The sequence below is a fragment of the Adiantum capillus-veneris genome, chromosome 4, assembly GCF_014529385.1.
Source record: "Adiantum capillus-veneris isolate H3 chromosome 4, ASM1452938v2, whole genome shotgun sequence".
Taxonomy (NCBI): domain Eukaryota; kingdom Viridiplantae; phylum Streptophyta; class Polypodiopsida; order Polypodiales; family Pteridaceae; genus Adiantum; species Adiantum capillus-veneris.
Genome location: NC_140934.1, coordinates 60,209,648 through 60,228,916, shown reverse-complemented (window position 1 = coordinate 60,228,916; position 19,269 = coordinate 60,209,648). Strand labels below are relative to the sequence as shown.

Here is a 19,269-nt window from a genome sequence, read left to right as displayed (position 1 = left end):
AATTTCGTGCCTTGAAGGAAGAAAGTTCTTTCCATTCCATCTGTTTCTCCTCCAAGGGAGAGAAAACAAAATCCACATCTGGACGACCAAGTCTTCGCCGTGGTTGGCAGCTTTTAGCATCAGGATCAAATCCAAACACCTCGAAGAGAAGCCGATACACTTCTGGCATGCCCATACAAAGATACAACGCTGCAACAAGTGCCCAAAAAACTCCTCTGAAATAAAAACAGATTCAGAAAACTTAGCCTCGAAGCACATGGTGATGAAAAACGTCTTGCAATCACTCTCTCTCTCTCTCTCTCTCTCTCTCTCTCTCTCTCTCTCTCTGTGTGTGTGTGTGTGTGTGTGTGTGTGTGTGTGTGTGTGTGTGTGTGCGCGCGCGCAAGGAAACGGAGCCGATTTACATTTCTTGCAAAACCCAAGCCATTCTGAGGGCAAGTACAAAACTGTTTACAATGCATGCCCGAAGGCGACATCTGAAAAACAGTATACAACAAGCCACATGGGCAAAACTGAAAACTGAGAGACGGGAAAAAACCTTTCCTAAGGAAGTAAAAACCGCCCTGGCAAAGTAAGCGGAGAGAGGATGATAGCAGCCACCGAAAGGTAGGCACTCCCACCAAAAGCTCACTCTGCGACTGCATACCTAGGACCAAGACCACTAAAAAGCTACCAGCAATGATGTGGAGTAAGGAATGATTGCCATGGCAATAGCTCGATGTTAGGCAAAGTTGAAAACCCGCCAACTAGTACCATCTAACAGCAAGGGCCAACCAAAGAGATGGTTCCTTTTATTTCCCTAGAGAGAGGGAGTGAGAGAGAGGTAGAGATGTGTTGGAAGAGAGAGAGAGAGAGAGAGAGACGCCCACGGGGTCCCAACCAACACTCTCAAGGGCCCCCAACACCGTTGCCGATGTGGTATTTGCTTTTGATTGTGTAAATGGAATGTGCATACATGCAATATCTCAAGTGCAGACTCTACTGACTCGAATGGGGAATGTCGCTGCGGTAACATGAAGCACCTCCGGGGCTGATTATGCACCTTTGAATCCGTTTCGATGTGGGATTGAGGATGGCTACCAAGGGGTAGATCTGGGGCTGATTTGCACTCGCAATGTGAGAGGAATGAAGGGCTAAAACCGCAAATCTCGACGATGCCGATGATGGGCAGCAATGGGAGCACTCAATGCGCTAGGGCTGATCTAGCATTTTTGAGAAAAAACACTAGGGCCAATTGCTATTACAAAAAACGATGGCTGCTCTACTTCAAAAGCTGGATGATCTGTGGCGCTACTACAACTTGCCCAAAACGATAGCCACGGTGCTCATGTGAGGAATGGGGCTTAAGAACTGCTTAAGGCTTACGTAGAGCAAAACTGGAAGATAAAGTTATAAAAATAAATCCTAAAAATAATTTATTAGTAAACTTCACTTCCGCTAAGTTTTGGGTGAAACTGTTGCACATCTGCCGACCCAAGAATCCAATTGACGCGGGGAATGACTCGTTGGATTCCTCTAACCTAGAACTACATGCACGTCATGCCAAATGCCCACCATAGTGTAAAAACATCCTCAAAACACTAGTACAATCCACTTATGCAAGAGGGTTCCAAATCCCCCACAGGTACACAGTTCTATCACGAAAGATTGAGAATTTGGAGAGTTTTCTCACGTGAGAACTCATCCAAATTATAGGGGAACTATCCCATTGCAAGCGGGAGCCCTTAGGACACGCGTAAACGTGTTCGCTCCACTAAAAAACAAAGAATTACAGCCTGCTGTGTTTTTTATGCAAGTTTAGGGTTTCGCACCTAAACTGCAAGACAACACCAGGTATTAGGTAAAGGCGGTGTGCCTCACCGTGCTTTGCCCGTGTCCGCCGGCCAGTGTCCAGCTGCCCATATTTATCTCCTTATTCTTTATACATAAAAAGAATAAGGAGCTCTCACTCACATTCTCACATGATGCTCACACAGTGAGATTTGGGAGCTGCACTCACATCTCGTGTTGTGCTCTCTCTCCCCTTCGCACTCTCTGCACACGCGCACCGCATCCGCGCACTCACAATTGGTATCAGAGCTTTGGCTTCGCGACAGATGGAGTGCTACAAAGAAGTGAGCTTTCGATTAAGGTGAGCTCGCTTTCGGTGGAAGCTTGAGATCGGTGAGCAACGACCAGATCTGTGCTCATGGAAGCTTGAGGGACATTCCCAAACTTGAGGGAAGAGTGTATTACAAGTGTGTATGCTTTTTTTGCAATCATATTTGCAGGAAGAATTTCATTTCCGCGGTTCATTTTTCGAGCCCCAAAAACAGCGTTTTTTGCATAACTTTTGCATACGGAATGCAATTTATGCAAGGTTAGGGTGTAACCTGGGGTTTTGGCACGCTCCGGACGCAATGGTGATGTCCATTTGAGCTGATTTTGACCTCTGAAATTTCTGCAACAGCAGCAAGTTTTTGCTGCATTTTTGAGCCGAAAACAATGTTTTTTGGCATATCTTGCACACTCGGACTCAGATCTATATGATCTAGGGGTCTACCCCAAGGTTTGTCGACGTTCCGGACGCAATGGTGATATCAGAAGTTTGAAATTCTGATCTCTGAATTTTCTGCAGCAACCTGCATTTTTTTGAGACAAAAGATTTGACAGTTAAGGGTTGTATACTGCAAATCGTTGTGTAGATTGCGTCTAGGGATATGTACGTCACATTGTGGAGTCCATTGGGTGCTGATTTAACTTGCATTTGTTGATTTGCGATGTGGTTCTTGGACTAAGGCACATCTGTATGCAGTTTCTCGGCACATGGTTTTGTGTTGATGTATACTCTATGTGGGAACAGATGTGGAGATGTGGAGCCATCATGGCTAAGTATTTTGGATGCATGGTTGATGCTTGTAGTTGAGCACTTGTTTATGTGCATCCATTGAAGCTTGTTTATGCAAACAAGTTGACAGGTTTTGCCAATATTCCATTGAGTGGTACTCCCACTAGAGCGTGCTTGCTCTTTGTATGACTTTGTGAGGTGATTCCGGACGACTACATTCCCAGATTTGGCCATTTAGGCATTTTGTGTTGTCTCCATTTGCAGTTTACTGTTGAGTTTTTGCTCCAGTTACAAGGGAGACTCTGCCAAAATTTTGTCAAATTTGTTTGCCTATTGTAGAGGCTTGTGAGCTTAATAGTTTGCTCACTTTGTCTGCTTGAGATAGTGGTTTGCTCTCAGGTGGGAGAGTTTTGTGATCTCGAGCATTGTTTGCCACTGTTTGGCATGGCCATGAGAGGCGATTTTTGTTGGCGACTGACATGTTGGTATTGTGGCCACAAGGGGCATATTAGGCGCCGTTGCTTCAGGCGTATGAGGCAACGGAAGAGGCAGATGCATGGTGCTACTATGAGGACAGATGCTAGAGAGTATGCATATGACGGACATGTCACTTTTGAGTCTAGCTTGCCTTCAGACTACTCTGTGTCTTGGGATAGCACATTGTCTACGCGTTTTCTACTAGACGAGCATGCACTTTTTCACGTAACGCCACGTCGTGATTTGTTTTGCTCTTTCTCTAGAGGGAGACTTGGTTGTGTACAGTTTGCTTATGGTTCAGCATATGACATAGAGGGTGCTGGAGATGTATACATGTCTCTACCTAGCGGTGCATTGCTTACGCTACGAGATGTACGTTATGTACCAGGACTCGGTCAGAGTCTCATTTCAGTGCGCGATTGGTGCATTTGCAGTGGGAGTTGTCAGTCGTGCGATGACTGACACTGGCATTGTGCATTGTGGAACCCTACAGGTCGTCACTCGATACCTGCATCATGAGTGTCATCGTATCTCTAGCCCTAGTGGTATGCATGTTGCATCTACACTAGAGCATGTTTGGAGTGAGCCAGTGGGCATAGGTTGAGAGTCGTCTTCTCTCACCTCTTGTATATACTAGTTGTTATCAGCACACAGCCTTTAGTGGGAGATTGTTAGGTAAAGGCGGTGTGCCTCACCGTGCTTTGCCCGTGTCCGCCGGCCAATGTCCGGCTACCCACATTTATCTCCTTATTCTTTATACATACAAAGAATAAGGAGCCCTCACTCACATTCTCACATGGTGCTCACACAGTGAGATTTGAGAGCTCCACTCACATCTTCTGTCGTTCTCTCTCTCCCCCTCTCTCCCCTTCGCACTCTCTGCACACGCGCACCGCATCCGCACACTCACACAAGGGGAGCTCGGGAAGGCTTTGGGATGCTTAGACACGGCTTTGGGCACCTGACAGTGACAAAAAAAGGGAATTACAGCACGTTGAAATTCTGTTACAGCTCACCAGAAAGCTTCTAAATTGCGAGGGAATCCGTGCTAGACAGATACTTTTGAAAAAAAAAAGGGATTTGGCGTCGTTATGCTGCCAAAATTGGGTCAAAAACCTGCAATTTCAGCCCTCGCCAGGTTTGCACAGCTTTGTGAGACTTTAATCTACGTGTTCGGATCGTCTATTTTCAATTGAATAAAGAAATATTGAAAGGGGCGCCAGTCTTTGGGGCCTACAGGGTGTCAGTCTTCATGTGCGCAATGACATTCTAGTCGCTGGAGGCATCTGTGTTCTCTTTCTTCTCAGTGCTCTGTGTAAAGTTAGGAGTGAGATCGCTAATTCCACAGTATTGGATATGCTAAAATCTTATGTGTCAAAAAGACAGCCTGACTGAAAGAAGTATTTGCCCCTTGTGGAGTACGTGTATAACAATACCATTCATTCGTCTACGGGGAAAGCACCTTTTGAGATTCTTTATGGTAAGCCTTTGCTTCCACCGATCCTTGTCACTTAGGATAAGACTTTTGCAGCAGATGAGTTTGTCTGAGATTTGGACACAGCCTACAAGCAAGTTAAGAGAGGAATTTTACACTCTCAAGAAAAACATAAGAAAGTTGCGGACAAGAACAGAAGGAATTTAGACTTAACAATTGGTCAATTGGTCTTACTCAAGTTTGAGAAGGCAAGACTAAAGAAACAAGCGACTTAAAGAGGGAAAGTGGTAAAACTTTCCAATCGTTATTATGGGCCGTTTAAGATAATTGACCAAGTGAACGACGTGACTTACCATCTAATTGGAAGATCCACAATGCTTCCATGTTAGTTTACTCCGGCCATATGTGGTACCGCCTCCAAGTTAACCTATTGTTGAGGAACCTCCTGAGGTTGAGGAAACGGAAGAAATACTCCAACCGGAGCAGATCGATCATTCATCATCAGGAGCGGCCACTCAAGTCCAGGAAGATTACACAGAAGTATTTGATAAAGTTCAAGAATTATTCTACTTTGGACGCTCAGTGGATGACCGAGCAGAAATTAGCATCTTACCCCGAAATTTGGAAGGATATGTACAAGCACTACAATTGAGGACAACAGTTTAGAAGCCAGAGGGATGTTGCTAAATGGACTATTTTCTTATTTTTTTGAGTAATTTCTTTTTATTGAAATTAGGATATTTAAATGTGTGCACTTCAACCGTAGGGTTAGAAACTGTAGATCTACTGGAATTATTAAAAGCCATAAGGAACTGACAACCCTGATGTGTCATATGATGGGTGACATTAAGCATCATGAAGGGGTTGTACCGTTAGTTCGATAGAAGAGACCCGAAAACAGATATTCCAGATGCGTCACGTGATGGGTAATGGGAGCATCGGAAAGGGAATATTCCTTTGGTCTAGCAGTAACTCCGAACTGGACAGAGGAGTACACGTAAAGACACAAGCACAAAAATAAAGATGTGTTCTGATAAGCTTTCTGTGAAAGCGGGACATTTGCGGGGAAGGCAGATGTTTTCCCGCGAGGAATCTGTGTCTGCATAGCATCTGTGCTAGGGAACTGCATCCGGGGACGCTTGGACTGTGTTTGTGTAGCATAGTTTTCAACTCACTGATCTTTTTGAATTTAAACAGGTTCACGCTTTTTTTTAAGTGACATGCTGCCCACTTAATAAGTGGACAGGCACTCTCTTAAAATAAAGCAAGCCAAAAGAGCCCCCCTCCTAAAAACTGCTAGCGCAAACCCTCTCTCGTCTCTCTAATTGATGGCCGTCATCCCTCACTCTGCTTTTCTTGCATCCCCAAGGTTGGCTATTTCTAGCCAAGTTCGGATCGACTATTCTTGTCGGTCCCCAGAACCTATAAAAGCAACACTCACCCCCACTCTCAGGGACAGACTTTGCCAGTGCTAGCTTGGAAGAGCTTCTGCCAGGAAGGAGACGCAAGTGATTGCGAGACTATGGAGCACGGAGGTTGCTTTTCCGTGCAAGGAGCAACAAGTATCAATCGTGAATTCGTGACTCGCAGAGGTTGCTTTTCCGTGCAAGGAGCAACAAGTATCAATCGTGAATTCGTGACTCGCATTATTGTTTTGTGCTTTGTGCTTTCACAGGGACTCCGGAGGAGCAGTAACAAGGCCTCAGCCTATGCCCAGAGGATTCCGGGAATGGAATCGAGAACGGTCATCAGAGCTTTTTCACTTTGGGAACAGACCGAAGCCAAATTGAGAGCTCGTCTCTCGAGAATTCCCCGCAAGGGAAGGAACTGACCATCGAATCGGAAGATCTAGAACGGAGGGATCACTCCGGTTCTTGTGCTTGTAAAAAGATTCTCCCTAATAAAGGTTCTCTTTAAAGGGGGGGACCAGCCCATCTTCTCGTCCCCAATACTGTGTCGATCTTCTCCCTCGACCTCTTTTTGAGTTAAAAAAGTATTTATTTTTCAGCTTGTTGATTATTCGAGTGCGCACCCGTTTGTGACACCTCGCCAAGAGGGGGGATATAAGGTAAGTTGTGGGCAATGGAAAGAGCAAAACACAAAAGGAAACGCGGCAGCGTTTTAAAACATTGCCTGCACAAAGGGGATGGTGAGTCAAGTGTCGTCTCCAATGGGCTACACCGATGGGCGTTTTAAAACGCATTGGGGTCTTGTTGTCGGTGCCAAGAGGCTTCCTACTTTTATCGATACCAGTGCCTACATGTTGCAGCGTTTTAAAATGCAGCTACAAAAACACTAGGCTTCTCTTGATGTTGCCGTCGCAAAGAGGCCAAAGTCTTTTGAAGTCGCAGAGAGGGGGGGGGGGGGGGGGGGGGGGGGGGGGGGGGCAGAACTAGAGAGGCACCGAGAGGAGTAGGAAGTGTGCCACAGAGAGGCAGCGTTCTAAAACGCTGTTGTCACGGGGACGGACACCACATGCCAACGGAAAAGAACAGACTGAACAACTTTAAGCAATTCAGATAACAACTGAACTAAAAGAGATGCACGACACACGAGAGGGGGAGTGGCAGAGTTCCACCCCAAAGAGCACTCGCCCCAAACCTTGGTGCCCCTTTCTATATTTCTTTATATTGCTTGCATTCGGTACATCGCCGGTACTCCATCCTCTACACGTCACGTAGACTCCATTCTCTACCCCTCACGTGGAGCATGCCTGAGAATGAGCCCTTGGCTCATATTTAAAGGCCCTTGGCCATGAAAAGCTTTCAAACTCAATAGCATCTCGTTTCAAAAACTGGCACTAAAAGCTACCCAGCGTAAATCACAGAAATTTGTATGGGCTGTGGCAGCATAGTCAGCACAAAATGCAAAATTCCATACAGTATGCATGGTGGCACTTCCAACATAAAACGCGGAATTCTATATTGTCTGCCACGTCATCATCTTTCGCGCAAGAGTTGGAGAGAGTACGTGTATGTGGGTCCTGCTAACTTTAATGTCTTTAGGTTACTTGGGCCCCATCCGACGGGATCTCGCAAGTTAGTGGGAACTCGTCTTTGAAATAGGCCACTCAGCAAGACTTTGCAAGTTGGTAAAACTTCTTATGCTGCTTCTCTTAGGGTTTAGGCCATAGTCACAAGGGGACGCATTCCGGGACGGGGAACGGGGGACAGGTCTCAAATGGATTTTTAGTGTAAAAAAGAGGGCGGGACAGCAAAAGGGGACGGAAAAGTGGGGACGGGAAGCCCGAAAAAGGGAGTCCCCTGTGACTATGGTTTAGGCCCCTCGGCCGAGATCTGCAAGTTGGCTCTATTCTTCAGTGGCTTGACACGTCAGTAGTTTGTGACAGTTGCCGCAGCAAGAAAGAGATGATGCCAGCAACTTTGAATAAGTAAAATAAATACCTAAAAGCCAAAATAAATAATGGGATCGCTTTGGGCAGTTTACTTGAGATGCCAAAACTTTAACAGGTAGTCCGTCACAAAGTGATGACACTATGTGACATGGCATCACCCAATTAGATCGGACAAAGTTGAAGAACCATTGAAACATATGCGGACGGCCAGGTGATGTTTAGTGTTGGGATAGCTTCAGGGTGACAATTAATGAAAGGAGCTAACTTTTATATGCATTTGAGCATCACTTAAAGATATCACATGATTCTAGTGCTTTTAAGCACGAAAAAATAATTGTCAGTTTTTAAGTTGCTTTTGGCCTTGTGCCTATGAATTAAAGACCAAGGGCCTCAATTGTATCAATGTTGTGAGTGATGTCACAGACATAGTTATAGCTCTACGGAGATAGCGGGCTTTCTCACACCATGTTGCTATGCTACAAGGACTCTTCAATTCCAACACCTATGCATACCATACTACACACCTGGTTTGGTATCGGATGGAACTAGCTAGTATTTTGCATCTCATGGTTGTACTCCCCTACGCATATAGTTTCACATCCATTAGAGTTAAAGCTCCATCCCCCTCAACCCTCATACACATGTATACACACTCCCACATCGATCTATTTTATTTTGTCGTATGTTCATTTTCGGCACTTTTGTCTTTTTTATTGTGTACCCAGAGGATACACGCATTTACACCGTCCAGTCTCAAAAGCTGCTTTGGTCACTAAAAGATGTTAATAAATCTCTCTCTCTCTCTCTCTCTCTCTCTCTCTCTCTCTCTCTCTCTCTCTCTCTCTCTTCCTACGACGTTAAAATACTCTTCTTCTTCTTCTTCTTCTCTCTCTCTCACACACACAAACACACACACGCACATCATACCTGTAAATCTGCAGCTTTATTGGAGACTTGCGTTCTCCATCAGGATATATGCATCTATCAAGAGATGCAGATTTGATCCAATCGATGAGTACTTTCTTGTTGGTCAGGCCAAAAACTCGCTCTCTCATGCAGGCAGGAGTCTCGCGAGGATACCTTACAATAAAATATTCTGCAAGGGCAAGTTCCAAGATGTATTCCCCAAGAAAGGCAAGCCGGGAATGCCCAACCCTGAGATATTTTAGACTGCCTCTGGGGCTTTCAGGATGCTGAAAAGCTAGAAACAGGAGTGTGTCAAGATGGTAAAGAGGCGCATCGGGTGATGTCGGTGTATCCATACCAGCTAGAGGGTGCCCTATTGCCTCTTTAATTTCAGGGAGGAACTCCTGCATCCATTCTTCATCCTGAGCATGGAGAGGAGCATATGGAAGACATGAGCTGAGCAGAGGTAAGGATTTGAGAGCGAGCTGTGGGCTTCTCAGAAATTTGTCCGCCAGACGCTTGTCGTCTAAAGGTGGTCTCAGAATTGAATCTCGAACACCGAAAAGCCTGCGACGGAAAGGAGGAGGCATACCCTCCTTTTTCAAGAGCCTGCGACGTGGCTTGGAAGGCCGAGGCCGGGGGCCACCAAATGAGGGACGAGGGGATGGAGGCGGGCGACCTGTGGGAGGTCGCTTCTGTGTACCCACATTGCTTGTAGACCGAGAAGGGGAGCTCACTGTGGAAGCTGCAGCTTTAATGAAGAGCTTGTTCTGTTGATTATGCCAGGGTTGCTCGAGCTTAGCGAAGTTGAATAGGGGAAACGCCGAGAAGAGGGACTCGGAGGAGGATAAGGCACTCTGCGTATGAACAAACGAGCTGCCTAGCTTGCTGCTAGCCACTTCCGCCATGGCCTCAAAATATCATCCACACTCCAATATTTTGAGGCTTGCTTAAGGTTGTTATGTGTTATTGGTTTAGGCGGCTTGCATAGAGATCTAAGTTGAAAGCTATAAACGGATTAAAGTCACGTCTATTGTGCTGTTGTGAACAAGCTCCAGAATGGGGAGCTAATCTTCCCACTCTATTTGCTTCTTGCTTACATTTGCTTTTGGTATATCTGTCGACACTTGGTTGACCCTTTCTGTTTGACCATTTGTCTCGAGATGATCAAAAGTACTTACATTTAGTTGCAAAGGCATCTCTTACTATGTTGCTACGCAAACCATAAACCCTTTAAACATGATCCATAAATAGTTGTGTTAATTCAAACATCTTGATAATAGATGTCAGAGAATCTAATTCTTATTTTTAGATTCAATAAAAATTAACTATGAAAGAGGAGAGTTTTCCTTGAGAGAAAGATAGCAAAGATGTTATAGGTTGTGTTGGGCTTATTTCTTTACCTTGATTGTCTAATAGAGATTTAGAAAATGAAGTAAGGGGAGTAGTGCCACTTGGAAAATCGTGATTGATGGCTAAATTTTGAAAAGCAAACGTAACTTTTTGCTGAATTAGACGATTGTTGAAGCTAGGCATTGTACACCTTTGGAGTGCGACTCGGCATCTGGCAGAGCAACTGCCTCCTGCAAACTTGAAGGCATGCACTAGGTTACTTATGCGAGATTCTGGTGCGCCAAGTTGAGTTTGGTGGGGTTGGCAGCATCAGCCTTGGAGAATTGCCGCGTGGAAGAACTCAATGATTGTTGGCTTGCCATTGAGAGTCTCCAAAATTTGTGTTGTTGAGGCACAATGGGGACTTCCTTTCAAGCCACGATCGAAGAAGATTGTGAGTGCACGAATGCAGTGCCCGTGCGGAGAGAGAGAGAGAGAGTACACAGGATGTGGGTGGAGCTCCCAAATCTCACTATATAAGCACAATGTGAGAATGAGTGAGAGGTCCTTATTTTTTGTATGTATAAATAATAAGGAGATAAATATGGGCGATCGGACACTGGCCGACAGGCACGGGCAAAGGCCTTTACCTAACATTCTCCCACTAAAGGTTGTGTGTCGATAAGTGGCGTGAAGACTAGCCTACAACTAGTATATACAAGAGGTGAGAGAAGACAGCTCTCAACCTATGCCCATTGGCTCACTCTGTAAAACCGCTCCAGTGTAGATGCAACATGCATACCACTAGAGCTAGAGCTATGATGACACTCTTGATGCAAGGTATCGAGTGACGACCTGCATGGCTCCACAATGCACAATGCCAGTGTCAGTCATCACATGACTGACAACTCCCACTGCAAATGCACCAACCGCATAACCAAGATCAGGTCTCGAGACCAAAAGGTCAGACATGAGACTCTCGAAAGCCGACGAAACATGCATTATGTGTGACAACCTATCACTGTCAACAACCTCAGTGCCATATGCAACTCATCAGGAACCACCTGACTATGCATCACCAAGTCAGTATCGTCTGGCCAAGGCATATCTGCTGAGAATGACTGTAAAATCAAAAAATCAGCACCGCTGCAATCACACAGAGCTGTTTGAAGGACACTTTCATCCTCAAACGTAGATGCATCATAGAACAATGCATCGGTCTTTGGCTAAGCTGATGTCACCTCAATTGATGACTGACCAAGTTGTGCATCCCTAGAGATACCATTGTCTATGTGAACGTCACCATAAAACAAATGCACAACTTGCTTTCCATGCAGCACATCCGCAAAAGAGACACGTCTCGTCTCTCGCTCCAAACATCACTGCAAATACACAGAGACTACATCGCCTCGTGTGTCAGAAATATGCTAAGGGTATATGAGACCACTCCTAGCACCTCTAGCTATCACCAGTGATCCCCTATGCATCTAAATTGACCGCTCTCCAAGCAGTACACAATATCCACTACTCTGCAAACTGACGCACTGAAATGAGACTCTGGTTGAGTCCTAATACATAACGTACATTTCGTAGCGTATGCAATGCACCACTAGGTAAAGACATGCATACATCTTGTGCACGTATGTGCACGTGTCAATGCAAGGAACTTGCCGATACACTGTGTGCGAGCCACAAATGGCTCCAAGCACACAACAAGCCTAAACTAGTAAGCTCAAAGATGGCAATGGTGTGTCACTCACCGCTCTACGCTTGCTGTCGTGGAGGATTCCTCACCGCGAAGAAGAGGGAGACGCCGCTACGCCGCGCTCAATCGCCTCGCCGTCGTCGTGCCATCGCAATGCTCTCTCTCTCTCTCTCTCTCTCTCTCTCTCTCTCTCTCTCTCTCTCTCTCTCTCTCTCTCTCTCTCTCTCGCATACACACACACACACAAGGAGATGAAGAAGGAGAAGATGGAGATGGAGCAAGAGCACTCTTCAATTGCACAAATGAGAGAATGAGTGAATTTTAGATTTAGTCGACTTTTATATGAGCTCGCCCCATTCACAATTGGGCGCCCATGCTTAGCCAACTAATCCCCTGAATGTTCCAATTAGAGTGCGCCTCTCATCGGCGATCACTCTTACCCTTTTCCTATTGGAGCGACAAGCCCGGTACCTGACTCTACCAAATAAATAATACGACGTCCGTTGTAGGTGATAGGAATGTGCGTGAGGGTTAGCATGCCCCCCTTCCTGATGTAGATTCCATCCTTGGAAGCTATTGAGTTGAAGCTCGTTCGTCGAGGTGGAAGAGCATCTGAGATGAATGTCCTTAGCCTTCTTCAGTCACTGCAAAATCAAACAACATTGGCATAGTAATTGCATTCTCATAAACAATTAAAAAGCATATGCAGTTGTAGGCAAACAATTTGATTGGTAACAAAATTTTAAACCATTTGTCAGCAATAAGCATTAAATTGCAATATGATCAAACGTATAAACAGTTGTAAAGGTAAAAAAAATTAAACAAGTCTGGGGTTGCTAATTTAACAGTCGAAAGGCACTAAAGATCGACTATTAATACCATGGGTAAGCTTCTTAATTTTCTCTGGTCAATTAAGTTGTTTAATCGCGAGAGCCAAGTATTTCATGTTCGAGGGCTGACTAGAGGCTATACCTAAAAGACCTTGTAGTTAAGCTACAATAAAAGGAATTTCTCATGAAATCATCGCCTGACTGATTACCTTTTCTTTGACCCCCCAAAGTCTTTTCACAATGATTCAATTTTGATGTGTGTGCTTATTTTGTATGCCTTGGGTTTTTTGCTTTTCAAGGAAAAGCGCCCACACTGGGAACCTCTAGGGCTCTAGTACCATAGGCGATACATGTGGGTGGAGTACCAAATCAAGCTGAGGTTTCTCTTCCAGCTTAAGATTTTACATTGTGGCACTTTGATTTTTTATTTGTTCGTTTTCAGCATTTTAATTTTGTAACTTTGGGAGTCATATAACATTGTTACCCTCCCCAGGCTCATCACACTAGTAAACTCCCTTTATAATACTTAAGCTAAAGGTCAATAGGGACTAAGCCGACTAGAAAGCCCTAGTACATTTCACACAATGCTGCTTAAATCGGATTAAGAACCTAAGTAACCATTGATAATTAGGAAGGCATTCAGCATGGTATTAAGAGAAGATCTCTAACGCCTAGCTTGGTCAAACTAGCTTAGTTGGACTGCTTGATTTTTAAACCTAGACAAGTGGTTATGATAAAAAATTACATTGAATTTAATGTTTGATACTAAGCAAATGAGTTGAATATTATGCTACCAATCACAATTAAAGCAGACAAACATGGATGCAAAAAGATAAGGGGCTATGCTAATGGACAAGAAATACCTGTTTGTGTTGATGATCGTGCTTGATTTGAAGTGTTAACGAGAGAAAGATTCCATGAAGGTCCAAATCCTAACAACAGCAACACGTTCTTGTACACACTAGGAAACACAAAGAGTACCTCTAGGAGGCACATCAGTGGAAACATGTACCAACACTTACTGAACACAATAAAAAAAAACATAAGGAATCCTAACCTAATTATTTGCACTCCCCCTAGAGAGTCAAGGGAATAGGATATTGTAGAGATTTGGGGGAAACCCTAAGGCTAAACCCCTATCCTCGTCGTCGAGAAAAACAAAGTTATCATCCGTGAGACCATATGTGCCATCCGTATAATCATGTAAATCTTCTTCTTCATCATAGGTACCCATGTTTACTAAGAAGGTCACTAGACGCCTATAGTCATCTTGGTCAAAAGGATAGGCTTGTGCAATGGGAGATACACTCTCTACTAAGTATGGATCAGTCGTGGTCAAGAGACGTATTAGCCATTCTAACTCCTCGAAATTCCTCTCACATGCTAGCGTACCTACCAAATCCCATTCATAGGCAAGCACGGAAAGACCATGTGAAACATTTGTGAAAAGTAACGAGGGTACCTCTCACCCATTTAGGAGTGGATGACTCTAGCGTACTAGCCATATATGTACACGCAAATAGACGATGGTTAGAGTGCAAATATTACAAGGGTCGTGTTCTTGTGCATAATGTGTTTTTATGATTTTGTGTTATGGCTCTTGCTCTTTTACTTTTTTATCTTGTTTTTGTGAGTATAAGGCTTTATATATACATTCCCTAAGATTGGAGATTGAGAGGTCAGGGAGGAAGGTTGAGAGGGAAGCAAGTGAATGATGGATGTCAGCAAACACTCCCCCCTTCCTTGGGTAGATCATACCTTTTGGAATGATGTCGTCACCCTTTGAAACTAGTTGTTCCAAGTTGTTATAGGTGAAGGCTTTAACCAATAGTTTTCAACCGCCCTATGCGTTTCATCTAGTTGCAAGGGTGGTAAGGTACTCTCCCATGATTTTATTTGCAACATTGTTGTAGGTGGTGAACTTACAACGGGAGGTGCAAACTCTTTGTTGCTTGTATGGATATGTACAATGGTAGGTGGAGGTTGTGTCGCAGCTTCTATTTTCGTATAGGAACTACATAAAGAGCAAGAAGCTTCATTTGATTTCCCTGTTCCTGAGCTAGGTGGAACAAATCGTTCTTTCTTTGGTACCCAAACTAGCTCTGGAGCAGGTGTATAGCATTCCGTGATTTTTTCCTTTCCACGATCTTCAATTTGTTTTGGAGCCACAGGATTGAGCTCACATGGGCTCGGTGACAAGTAAGAGCACAATTTATGTTTTGGCACCCAGATTTGATCATTTCCTTCATAGTAGCCTCGGGCTTCCAATAGTTTTTTAGGAATACAACGCAACGTTTCTTTACATTTCTTGGGGTAAATGGGACGTCTCTTACCAAGCTCCTGTCTTTTAGCACTGGCTATGGTCGTTAAAGAATCTTTAGAGACTCACTTGTATGTTTTCTTTGTTATATTGGGATGGGTCTTGTGTGTCTCAAGCTTTATTTCAACTACATTAGTTGAAGCTCTAGAGAGTTGGACTATGGGGACATATGGTTCAACCTCTCGAACATGCAATGTTTTGGGTTTTATTTCTTTAAAAGGCAATATCTCAAGGACTATGGCTTGAGTGGTAGGGCTAAGAGTTGGTTTCTGTGTTGTGACACCCCCTGTCCCCCAATCAATAATGCATTTGGTCGTTATCATCCACGTGCGTCCTAGGTTTATATTACCCTCCATAGTTCCAGCAGGCATGACCAAAAAGTCTTGAGCTACAACCCCATTGTCATAACTGACAGAAGTGTGCCAGATTCCAAAAACCGAAGTTTTTTTCTTGTTGACATCCTTGACTTGGATAATACTCTCAGATAAAGGTGGCTTCCCTAACTGACACCACACCCCATATGATAGTAGATTATATTTAGCACCCGTGTCTAATAAGGCGTTATATAGCACTTTTTCATAGGTGTTGTTTAGCTCAATAGGGTATCGTAGAGGTGTGTCAGAGTCCAACCAGTCCTTGTCGGTTTCAACGTGGAATGCATGTGTGACTCCAGGGTTCGCCTTTCGTTTTCGTCTTATGCGTTGTTGTCGCTCCTTAGCCTCAGCTTGAGCTTGTATCTTCTTCAATTCTATTTGTGCCTTGGCTGCCTTTTTTGTATGGATGGCACGTAGCTCCTCTTGGCTTAAAGGATCCTAGTATCTTTTAAATTTGCTCCCATTGAGGAATCCAATGGTTTCAACTCCATCAAGAGTCTCCACACGAATGGTTCCTTGTGGGTGATCTCACATACTCTATATGGTCCTTTTTCCGCATATTTCAACTTTTTCTTTTCGTTACGCACTCCATACATAAGGACTTTATCACCAACATTGATATGTTTGTTCTTTAGATGAGGGTCAAACCATTTCTTCCTCCTATCTTTCTCCACAAGTGCATTTTGCACAGCTAATTGCCTCTCTTCATCTAGCCTTTCAAGGATATATAATCGCTCAACTAAGGGGTTACCATCCCAACCTTCTTGAGAAGCTACTCGAAGACTAGGAACGACAAACTCCCATGGCATAACCGCTTCTTGGCCATACACCATCTTAAATGGTGTGCAGTTAATGGCAACTTTGTACGCAGTACGATAAGCCCATAGAGATGATATAGAGATTAAGGTCTTGTTGGTGCTCTCAGCTTGGTCATTTGCTTGTGGATAATAAGGTGTGGACTTATGGTGAGCTATCATAAAGTTGGTAGTGATTTCTTTTATTACTCCATTTATAAAATGAGTACCATTGTCACTCACAATCTCAAAGGGACAACCAAATCTTGTAATAATGTTTTCAAAGAGAAACTTGGAATTTGACCTCGCATCGGCCTTACGTGTCGCCCTGGCTTCCTCCCACTTTGTCACATAGTCAGTGGCAACGATAATATATCGAGATTGAGTGCTACGAGTTGCCGGACTAATTGGGCCTACAAAGTCCAAACCCCATTTTTCAAGTGGTTGAGTCCCTTTAACAGGATGTAAGGGCATCCTATCCTTTCGTTGTGTGATCTTATAACGTTGGCATTCATCACATCCTTTTGCAAAAAGTGATGCATCCTTGAATAAGGTAGGCCACCAATAACCTGATTGCAACACCTTTCTACCTGTTAGTTCCCCTAAGAAATGTCCTCCGGCTATAGCCATGTGGGCTTCATGCAGTATGTATAAATACTCATCCTCACGGTGGTGCAGCCAAAGTGTGTCGGCTCTAGAAGGTGGCATGGTCAGGTACGTACAGGCAAGCAGAAGCATGGCAAAGGGATGATGCAGTTAGGAAATTCATGGGATGACAGGTAGCAGCGGAAGTGTATGCATGATGCAGCTTATAGGCCAAGAAAGGATCCATGAGGGACTAATTGGGGTAGCAGGTGAAGGAGATGCAAAGTGCAGCCTTTGGGTCCAGAAATGAAGAGCTTGAAGTGCTGAAGGAGCAGGTCCAGACGGTTCATCAAACCGAGCTACGGAGCCCAAGTTATTGAAGGTTAAAGCTTTAGTGGTTTGCAGATTCTTGTCGGACAGGGCAGCTGGGTACACGTGATCCAAGTGGAACTTGAGGTATAGGTATGTAGAGCTCAATTCATGGAGCCTACCCATCTTTTTGGATTGCGGATCGGAGCCCTAGTTTGCAAGATATGGTCAGTTGAAGTTTTTTCGGGGGCCGGGTCCGAGCCCACTTGGCCGCATTGGAAAATGTGCCATCTGGCATCTTCTGATCCTTGACAAAGATCTAGAGCTGGATGTACATCATAAGAGAGATTGCATGCCAAACGGAGTCCGGAGCAAGAAGTTATGGCAATCGGAAAATTGGGTGTCTTTGCCCGGAGTTGATGGCAGATGAATTGATCGTGTTTTTGCGGCCTTGGATCTTGGGCCTGGAAAAGTCAAAAAACCGATGTGAGTTATGAAGGAGCAAGGTGGCAATGCAAGTTTTCACCCGGGCTTTGCAGCTCAGCAATAGGAGATTGGAGCAATATGGGAGAGCCACGCAAAGGCAGGCTAAAAAGTTTTTTTGTTAAAAAAAAAAAATGGGGTTCTGATTTTTGAAGCCCTTGAGGCTTGAGGAGTGTGGAGCTGCCACGTGTCGTCGCTTAAACCCACATGTGGAAGGGGATGCCACGGGGGCGCAGTATATTGGCAGGGCCGTGAGGCCTCATTAGCATCCAAGATGGGTGAGGGGAGCTCCCCTTGAGCGTGGCCATGGCGCGCGAGTGCTTCTCCCCATCCCCCTCCTCTTCTCTCGCTCTTCGTGTATTGGCCATTGCTTGCAGAGGGTTTGCCTACAGATTGAAAGGGGCTACCAAGAGGAAAGATTATGAGTGTTTTGTGGGTCGGAAAGGGTGAGTTGAGCAGTGTGGGTGCATTTGTGTTGAGGGTGTTTTTTGCAAGGGGTAAGGTAGTTGTTTTGTATGCTAAAGCTGAGTTGTTAGTGTAAATTAGCCAATTTGAAGGCGTTATTTGAGAGGTTAGGGGTGTTGTGGAATCCCTGGGCTATAGAGAGGCAAGTATTTTATGTGCTGGGTGTGTTCCCTATTCCCCCTCTCCATCTTCTGGTGCCCCCACGGAGGAGCTGTCTGATGCTCCAATTTGCGGTTGAAAGTGGTGTTGTTTTGCCAACAAAGAGGTTGGTGGATGGTCGAGATGTTTGATGGTCGAGGTTGAAGCTGACAGAGATGGTGGAGCCAGGTTTTGGCCCCATATTTACGGGCGTCGAAGATCCCGAGGATTGGTTAGCAGATTTTGAATTATGGTTGTTGTCGATGCATATGTCGACGGATGCAAAAAGGTTACATACGGTGCCATTGTTGATGCGAGGACGTGGCTTAGAGAGCAGTGATCGAGAATCATGGCAAAGGTTGCAGAGTCAATTTTTGGAGCGGTTTCGAGAGGTGATTACGGCAGAAAAAGCCGTTGCAAGGCTGAAGGCGGTACACCAGGATGTAAGTAAAGATTTCTCTATTTTCATTGAGCGGTTTGAAGCTTGTTGGAAGAAGTTAGAGATTGCTACTGGGGTCAAAAGCAATCAATCTTTGAAGCTGTCAAAGCTGTTAGAGTGCTTGCATCCGAGGATTAGAGAAAAGGTCAAAGATGGTGCAGATACCTATGAAGACATGGTCTATCTGGCAAAGATAAAGAGCAGAAAGGTGAAGCTGAAGCTTGAGTTGGGAATGCTACAGCCAACAGATTATGTGCCTGTTGTTGCGGAGGTAGCGAAGTGCTTTTGGGTCCAACCAAAGGTGATTCCCTTGGTGCAAAATGCAAGGCCTGTGGAGGTAAGACCTACTATTGGTTATGTTCCTTGGAGGTTTCCGGTTTGTGATGTGCATGTGCCGAGGGTGGAAGAGCTTGTCAACGAGGAGAAGCTCCATGTCGAGGTGAACCAAGATGCAAAAGCGGTAGCAAATGTGGAGGTTCCAATACGGATTGAAGA

At 44.8% G+C, this 19,269-nt stretch overlaps 1 protein-coding gene across 1 annotated transcript in view; it reads right to left on the bottom strand.

Moving 5' to 3' along the window:
* LOC147459263 (Ribonuclease III family protein) overlaps window positions 1-9,967 on the bottom strand; it is a 75,513-nt gene extending 65,546 nt beyond the window's left edge. The window contains exons 1-2 of the mRNA XM_086510561.1: window positions 9,022-9,967; window positions 11-215 (exon numbers count right to left, since the gene is read on the bottom strand). Coding sequence (XP_086366687.1) covers window positions 11-215; window positions 9,022-9,908 — 1,092 coding nt within the window. The 5' untranslated portion in view covers window positions 9,909-9,967. The remainder of the gene's footprint in view (window positions 1-10; window positions 216-9,021) is intronic.
* Window positions 9,968-19,269: the final 9,302 nt, after the last annotated feature.